The 9479-nt window shown below is 37.6% G+C and overlaps 1 protein-coding gene across 1 annotated transcript; it reads left to right on the top strand.

The window, feature by feature from the left end:
* Window positions 1-8732, top strand: LOC144437969 (sodium-coupled monocarboxylate transporter 1-like). Its single transcript, XM_078127003.1, has 15 exons — window positions 1-351; window positions 1009-1077; window positions 1637-1688; window positions 2039-2106; window positions 2432-2586; window positions 3576-3716; window positions 3899-4028; window positions 4556-4644; window positions 5188-5300; window positions 5891-5958; window positions 6176-6262; window positions 6688-6914; window positions 7311-7411; window positions 8069-8220; window positions 8619-8732. Exons 1-15 carry the CDS (start codon window positions 1-3, stop codon window positions 8730-8732), a joined length of 1917 nt encoding a protein of 638 aa, XP_077983129.1.
* The last annotated feature ends 747 nt before the right edge of the window (window positions 8733-9479 follow it).

Here is a 9479-nt window from a genome sequence, read left to right on the forward strand (position 1 = left end):
ATGTCTTCTTCAACGGAGAAGCCGTCATTCTCTATAGCAGACTATGTAGTCTTAGCACTTATGCTGGCTGTTTCGTCAGCTATTGGAATCTACCACGCATATGCCAGCAGGAAGCGTCGTTCGTCCAAGGAGTTTTTACTGGCAAGCCGTACTATGACTGCTGTGCCTGTTGCTATGTCTCTTGTGGCTAGCTTCATCTCAGCAATAACGGTCATTGGGACCACGGCTGAAGTGTACTTGTTAGGAACAATGGTTTCTGTTTACGCCATAAATTATGCCGTTTCCCTTCTACTGACAGCACATTGGTATATGCCTATATTCTATAGACTTAAACTCACCAGTGCCAACGAGGTAGGTAAATTTAAGGCAATAAGATTTTAAATAGTGCCCGCATGGCATGGACAACAGTGTTGACTATATCATATTATACTTTAGTTTGACTCCAAATCTTAAAATGCAACAGGTGGGGTTGGGGAAGGGGGCGTTTATAGGTTGGCGATGTCCAAAGTATCGACATGAGTGTCGACAAGATGGACAAAACACAGTCACGTGGCTAACCTACTAAAAATACCACACAAATAAATAAGTTTTACGTTTAGGATATCCCTCCTCAAACTTCAAACTTGAATCAACAAACATAATACAGTTGGTTATCTGGTAACAGAATACCGCATACATTTGATAAATTATTGTCTATGCCCTTTTCCAAATATAACCTCTGGACATGGAAAATCGAGTGAAAAACAGCCACTCCTTGTTCCGACATTATAGGAAATGATAGCCAATGATGTTTGGCAAATTAAAATGTAATGTCATTTAGATATTTGTAAACTTAAGTTGCACCTCAGACCACAATAATTTCTTTAGTCACTGTGGCTTGAGGTTGCACAGAAGCTGTATAGGGATCACTTTTTAGTTTTTGATTTTCGGGAATAGTAAGTTTTTTTTTTGGTAAATGGCCGCAATGTGCCATGGACTGCTATAATTTCTCGACATTATATATTTCAGTATTTGGAGATTCGCTTCAAAAGTAAGGCAGTTCGAGTCCTAGGATGCCTTACATTCATCTTCCAAACGGTGAGTAGAAATGACCCATAGATGATTTTACTATAATTGTGAATGTATTATTCACCCACTGATCCATCAAATTAGCTTTTTAGTATAATGACAGAAAAAAAATGAATGACACAATTCTCATCTCATTTCATCAAATTGTATTCATAATACTGTAGTAGCCCAATCCCTAATATTTTATACATGTTGCTGGTTTGGAGGAGTGTGTTTGATTGTCACATGTTGATCACTTCAATGATGGATATTTTTTATACAACACAATGCGAACAAATCTTCGATGTCTGTCTGTCTGTCTGTCTGTCTGTCTGTCTGTCTGTCTGTCTGTCTGTCTGTCTGTCTGTCTGTCTGTCTGTCTGTCTGTCTGTCTGTCTGTCTGTCTGTCTGTCTGTCTGTCTGTCTGTCTGTCTCTCTCTCTCTCTCTCTCTCTCTCTCTCTCTCTCTCTCTCTCTCTCTCTCTCTCTCTCTCTCTCTCTCTCTCTCTCTCTCTCTCTCTCTCTCTCTCTCTGCCTGTCAGTCCCTCTGTCTTCATGTATTGACGGTTATACATTTATGTTTTTTAAAGGTTCTTTATATGGGAGTGGCTATTTATGCACCGTCATTAGCCTTGAATGCAGGTAAGTAGGTATATTCTTTAGCAATGTATTCTTGCAAGAACATAAATTCGTAAACTTATAGTAGATTGTTACACGGTCTTTGTTTGGGTAATGAGTTTGTGAGACGGGGCTTGTCGGTTTATTACGCGATTTTTGATTGGGTAATGTGTGTGTGAGATGGGGTCTGTCAGATTTCCCAATTATGCCTGTCAGATAATCAGCAAATGAGAAGTTAATTAGTAGAGTTACTAATTGTCATGCTAATTACCATACCATACTATACGTTGCCTTCAGTTTGTAGTTTTCTTTGTTGAAGCCGGCTGATTTATATCACATCCCATTTCCTTGTATCTTTGCGTATTTTACTGTAGTTACTGGATTTTCTCTCTGGGGATCCGTGCTGACAGTAGGACTAGTCTGTACTTTCTACACTACGATAGTAAGTATATTGTGAGCAATATGTGTAAAAGGTTTCGTCACGTTACGACAACGCATTGGGTGCATTTCAGATATTAAAAAACAACAACAACAACAACAAGAAAAGTACATCTGGACACGTGACAATGCATTTGCTGTAATCAAGACAGGATAGGGGCGTTATAAGTTGTTATTATAGGTATATGTCGCACAGTTGATACGGTGACAAGGTTTTTAGCTAGAAAGTGCAAACTATGGTAATCATATCCATTTTAAAGCTAACGGTTTTTGGAACATTTGTCAGATATAAATGAAATTGTGTTAATCTGATATATTCTGTCATGTAGGGAGGTATGAAAGCTGTACTATGGACTGATGTATTTCAACTGTGTGTGATAGTGGTAGGCTTTCTAATGGTCATCATACGGGGTTCAATCGACAACGGTGGCTGGGGCAACGTCATGAAAATTTGTCGAGAAGGCGGACGAATCGAATTTGACAAGTAAGTACACACACACACACACACACACACACACACACACACACACACACACACACACACAAACTCGTGGTCTCAGAACAAAGGCCGCAAAGATTCTCGTGAGAGAAAATGATGTGAAGATATGTTCAGTAGTTTAACTTGGCTTGTCATGTCTTAACTTGAAAACACCGTGACGACCAAACTGTTCTTACATATACTAAACTATCTAAAAGTCTCCCTCCTGTTAAAGGCAATAATAAAAAAAAATGTTTGTTTCCGATAAAATGACTTCAGAAAATAGGGTAGGTAGGACGGAATTTTATTTTATATCTATCTATTTACTTATTTTGACCCAAATCTAGTAAGAAAATTTACTCGGAAATAGAAGTAAATTATCACCATTTTTGAATGTGAAAAATGTGTTGAAATTTGCATTTTAATAAAACAAAATATCGAGTAAGCACAGGTCGAAATGAAAGAAATACAATAAAAAAGCTTCATATTTCAAGTCAGAGAAAAAGTATACTTGCATTTGTATTTCGGCAAGGGGGGGGGGGGGGCAAAGCTGTATTATCCGGCTACTATGTTATGCCAGGCTGTAGCAAGAAATTTCATAAGAATTTTCGTGGATCGTATAGAATAGTAGAATTAATTTCACCTGTGAACTACCGTCTGAAACATTCGAATAAACTCTGTGCTATAAGGTAGTTCATAATAATCCATGGTATGCCAAATATGAATTCGTCGTCGACTTGTTGTTCTGAGAGCTAGAGCGACAAACGGCCTGAGCAACAACGTGCCATGAACACAGTGTGTACAGTATCTGATACGGCGATAGATTTTCAAGTGTTTAGAGTCGGCACCATACATAAACTAGGGTCGGTTGGGTTATCCGCAGCACAGAATTATTTTACTTGCCGTAATTAATATGGTGTTTTTTTTTGTATTTTCGGGTGGGCAATAAGTGAGTAGGTAGTTTATAGTCTTGTAATTTTTCTATTTTCTTCTAGTTTTGATGTCGACCCAACTTATCGTCTAAGTTACTGGACAATGTGTGTAGGAGGATTGTTCACATTCTTGGGAATCTACGGCGTCAACCAAGGTCAAGTACAGAGATATATGTCATGTCGTTCTGAACGTGAAGCCAAGATGTAAGTAGTCACTTCAAATTTTTCATGACTACATTTTAAAATCCATGTATTAGGACTCAAATTTGATGTGGGGCAGATTTGAAAAATTGCGTTTTTGTGTAGTAGAAACTGAGAACATTGATCAGGATAACTCCGTTTGATAATGTAATACAAGTTGTTCCATTATTTTATTTTCCTTATAGTGCTATCTATCTGAATATACCAGGTCTGGTGTTAATAATGGCCTTAGCCACCTGTTCTGGTCTTGCTATGTATGCTAAGTACCATGACTGCGATCCTTACTTTGCGGGTTATATCCAAGCAACAGATCAGGTCTGTCTGTCTGTCTGTCTGTCTGTCTGTCTGTCTGTCTGTCTGTCTGTCTGTCTGTCTGCTTGTTTGTAGCTGTCTGTCTGTCTGTCTGTTTGTCTGTCTGTCTGTCTGTCTCTCTCTCTCTCTCTCTACTGTATCTAATGTTGTTTGTATTATGAACAAATTTCAGATAATAAATTAATGTTTAATAGCTGTAACTGGAGTATTACTTTTGTTGTCAATTAATAGTCTATTTTATCTATAAAATAAGCAGTATAGTAATGAGTTTAAATTGTCATTCATGTGGGCGCTGATTTTTGGGTGCGGACCTAAAAATATCAATTCAATTGGATACATTGCACTATATTGTGTGTGCTGCTACACAAATATGTTACAAAACAATGTTGTACCCATCAGAAAACGAAGACATACGTCACTGTAATTGCACCCCTTATGTTTAGTCTCTCTGTCGAGTCATGAAATAAACCTACTGTTATACAATATATAGGATGCTGACAACAAATATTATCATTTCAATTTATTACTAGCTGATGCCATACTTTGTGATGGATATCCTTAGATTTTTACCAGGTTTACCCGGTCTCTTTGTTTCTTGTATGTTTAGTGGTGCATTAAGGTTTGTACTTATATTCGTATTCGTATTCGTATTCGTATTCGTATTCGTATTCGTATTCGTATTCGTATTCATATTTGTATTCGTATTCGTATTCGTATTCGTATTCGTATTCGTATTCGTATTCGTATTCGTATAAATATAAGTATAAATATAAGTATAATGTCCAAATGCTGTAACAGTGCCTTGTAACTGTCATTGTACGTGGTTATGTGTTTCGTAAGAGTGCATTATTTGGTTATCAAGAATTGCAGAGTGATTTGTTCTCGACGATTGGAGAATTTCAATCTTATCAGACATTTTAAAACGTTTCCATTTTGTTTTTTCCTGGAACAAGGAGGGAGAAAGCGCATTTATAGTACAAATTGGTAGTTTTCTCCGTATATTTCGAAATTAGAAGACAAACAAATTTTGAGTTATCTTCCCTCCTCCATAATTACCTTTTCATCATGTTCATGAGCGCGATGGGTTGTTGAACCAACTTTTCTATGTCCTTTCACGATCTAAATTTCTAATTGAATAAAAGTGGTATAAATTCTATTACAGCACTGTGTCATCAGGACTTAACGCCCTGGCGGCAGCCACTGGCGAAGATTGTATTCGTCAAATTTGGAAGAATATGCCTGAAGAGAAGTACGCACGGATAACAAAGGGTCTTGGTAATACACATACATACTTATATATCATAAATAGAGAGTAAACTTTCCCAACGTCTCTCTTTATATGTACTGCTGTAGCTCTTTTTGTTTCTCCATCCCATCTTTTTACATCCACTCTACAATCTCACTCATTCCCTCGTTTCTAGAACATTACAATATAAATCCTAAACTCTTTGTCTGTATTTGTCTTGAAACCTTGTTTGTAAGGTAAGCCGTGACGGGGCGCCCTCACACATCGGTCGAGAGAGAGGAGGCCGGTGAGGGCGGAGCGACACGACGTCTATATCTCTCGCCATTCATTATATCAATTGGACGAGTCTCTGTGTTGTTACTATTTCCATTTGAGACGCTGCTTATCATTGTCTACCTGACTGTCTGTATGAGTAACTCTGTTTCCCTCTACATACCTATACCTCTCTCTCCTTCCCCTCTCCCTTTCCCCTCTTTCACAGATTTAAAAATTACGCCTCATTGACAACTTTCATCAAAAGATGTAAATGAATAATTAAATCAATAAATAAACAAATAAATAAATAATAAATGAATAAATAAATGTAATACATTTTATATAATATTATATTGCCTTATAGCTTTATTCTATGGTTTGTTCTGTGTTTTCATGGCGTGGGTATCTTCGCAATTAGGTGGTGTATTACAGGTATGTTGTTGATATATTTTAGTGCATCACATATTTATATACATGTATTACCAAAACTACCGGATTACAACTCCCACTACTACACTTTGTCAAAATAACAGAGTTCGTAAACTTTTGAAGTCGCCAATATTAGTTTATTACATTTGTTTCAATCTGACGCGTGACGTTGAGTGAATCGGATAAGAATAATAAGCTCATTCCACTCTCCATTATCCAGGTTTCTTTGAGTATCTTTGGTATGGTTGGAGGACCTTTACTTGGCCTCTTCTCCCTCGGTATGTTTTTCCCGTGGGCAAATTCAAAGGTAAGTACAGCCGACCAAAAAATACACTCTCTTTCAATTCATTTTAGATAACAAATAAATTGTATTTTCTACAGCATTTGGTATTGACTCATAGCCGTTCCATGATATTAATATATTGTATAAAATCTTCCGTTTTAAAACTAACGAAACTGGGGAAATTGAAAGACAATAGTCTGTAAGTGATGGATCCTAAGCGTAAATTCTTCTCAAAGCCATATCCATCGTACCTGTATACCAGGTCCCCATATTTGTACAATATGGTTAACGAGGTTCGAAGTGGCGTAGATTCCGAGCCAAACCACTCTAACAATTCGACCAACAGGACTCAACAAATGCAAACTCAGTCGTTGTATAAGCGATGGCAGTATGGAGTGCCCGCAACGACACACAACCAGAGTCCTAGATTTTCTACGTTTACTCACCAGGGTGCAATACTTGGTTTACTAAGTGGACTTTTCATGGCATTCTGGTTTGGGATTGGTTCTATTGTCTACCCATGGCCAGCGATAAGAGAGTTAAAACCTCTTTCAATAGCTGGGTGTCCAGTTCCCAACATAACCTCAGACCTCACTACATTGGCATACACCACGCCATCAACGATGGGAATAACCCCAGGGTCAACCACACCAACTTTAACAGCACCTGACAATTAGTGAGTTCAAATATATCATTTTTGATACAGCTTTGTTAAAATGAAATATGAGTATTGGTTTACAATGAATTGTGATATTATTATCAGGATTCACGTCGAGTAGCCAATACTTCAAACTGTGAGCTGAGAAATGTTTAAAGGCCCGTGTCGGGTTAGGCTTAAGGTGGGGTGAGAAAAGCATTTGTATGTCTCGCAGAGCTATAGTGAAAAGTTGGCTCTAACAAAGGTTTGGCCCTGTCAATCCTTACAGCTCTAATGATCAGATAGCACAAATGTGAAAACATGGGATTTATTTTAACTTGTATGTATAAGTGTTGTGCCTTATCTAAGATATCGGTAATCTGGTATAGCTCTACTGTCAAGAAGTGTATCGTTTTCCCTTTTATTTCATTTCAGTCCCTCATTTGCACAGATGTTTCAAATATCCTATCTATACTACGGTACTATTGCCTGGGTGACTGCCATTCTTGTTGGTTTGCTGGTCAGCTTTGTGACGGGTAAACACATTGATATTATTACATGCAGAAGTGATCTCCACGTCAATGAGTATATTGTAATAACAACTTTTACTCTGTCTTACAATAGTCAAAATAGATGCTTTAGCTTGCACTTTGATATTATTGCCACATTAAAGATTTTATCGGACTTACATTTTTTACACTCTTTTACAAGTCTTAAACACATGCGTGAGACTTTTGTATTAGATATACATATCATCATGGGGGAGAGAGTACGACATGACTGTAAGTTTCATTATACTATGTTGCCATTGACAACCAACGTCGGTTTGCACACAATATACAACCGGTCCCGTGGTGTCAGGACGCCATAAAGTGAGGCGTGGTATAAGTAGGGTTGTAGTGTACTCGGCGCAATTTCTTTTTAGCTCTTCCGTTAATTATCGTTTGTATGATACCGTCTTCAGACATCATATTGGACGGTATACTTGTTCTTTTGTAAGCGCCCGATATCTACCTAGACGCCGACGTCTCGTTGTATATGATCCTTTACTTACACACCTAGTTCGAATCTCTGTCATGTACATCAAGCCTAACGCTCTTCATTTGTCGAATGTGTGTTTGTTTATTACAATATTACTCCAACAGTTTGGCTTTAGCGTAAATTAATTATTGTTTGATTCGATGAATTCTTAGGCCCCATGAAACCAGAAGACGTGGACCCTAGAACTATTTGTTCCATCGTTGATAAGTGCTGTTGTTGTTTGTCGTCAAAACGACGAAAGGCGGGTTACTGTGGAGTAAGATTTGGAGAAGAAGACGAAGAGGAGAAGAAACTGTCTCACTGTGTAAGTTGAAACCATGGTAACCAGAAGTTTAAAGGAAAAGTCCAGCCAGACTTATTTCTGCATTTAGTACAATTATATTGATTACTGCTATAAACTTAAGTATGTTTTTGGTGATACAATAGCACTTTGGTAACTTTGAAATACTTGATATGTGTTTGGCCATTGGGGTGATTTCCTGCAAGGGTTTATGGGGAAAACATCTAGTTATGACATCATAACAGTTTGTGCAAAGATAGACGTCATCATGTGACAAACATGAACACATGTGTATCTACCACTGTTACACATTAATGATGAATATTAATTTCATATAACAAAAATGCTTCGTATAGAAATGGAACCTTCAAAATATGTATTGTTAAATATTACCAATGTCTAATGTCGTGCTTTCTCGACAGCAAATGACAACAGTTGCAGTGCAAGCTGACATGACGGAAGTCGATGGACAGAAATCAGCAGACGCTTTTGCCACTGAATATGTTAATAATAACATCATAAAACATGAAGACTAGAATAGACCTGTTGCCGGTTCCAAGATGCATTGCGCTTCTCTCCATATAATGCCATGGATTGTGTATGCGCTGGTGGATTTGCAGGGGGGTGGTTGTCACCTGACCGTACCCTGGGTTCACCCATAAAATCCCTCTCTGTCATTGATGGCGTTTAGTCTTTGTTCTACAAAATCACTCATAATTAAAGAGGTCAACATGTCTTCCATTATATGAAAATGTTATTTCAAACGTAATAAAGACAAAACAAGACTAAATGTAACAACGTAAGCGACGTCCTCTTGTGCGCAATGCATCTTGGAACCGGACGAATATCGACTTTTGGAGCCGCTTGGCGTTGGAAACTACTTTCACAGAATGTGATTAAAAGTCAGTCACGTGATATTAGGTGAGCGGTGTACATTTTACGGGCCGAGGACAAAAATGTCGTTTAATAGGCATATATAATGGGAACTGTTGAATTATCAAACAAACCGTCCAAGCAATCAGGCAGTGGTCAGTAACTCTTGATCTTGTTGATATGAAACAATATTTATACTAAAAAAAAACAAAACGGATATTTCTCAATATGCACATTTTGAGAAGTCACGTGATCATTTTATGGGTTGCATGCATACTTCGATCAATTGCTAAAGTTTTTAAAGAACACAGTATCTTCCTTATCAATCACATACAATATATACAAAATTTACTACACTTCTTTTCGTTGTCTATCTTTTTTTGGCACGTGACTTTAGAAATGATAATTTA

The sequence above is a fragment of the Glandiceps talaboti genome, chromosome 7 (genome assembly GCF_964340395.1).
Source record: "Glandiceps talaboti chromosome 7, keGlaTala1.1, whole genome shotgun sequence".
Taxonomy (NCBI): domain Eukaryota; kingdom Metazoa; phylum Hemichordata; class Enteropneusta; family Spengelidae; genus Glandiceps; species Glandiceps talaboti.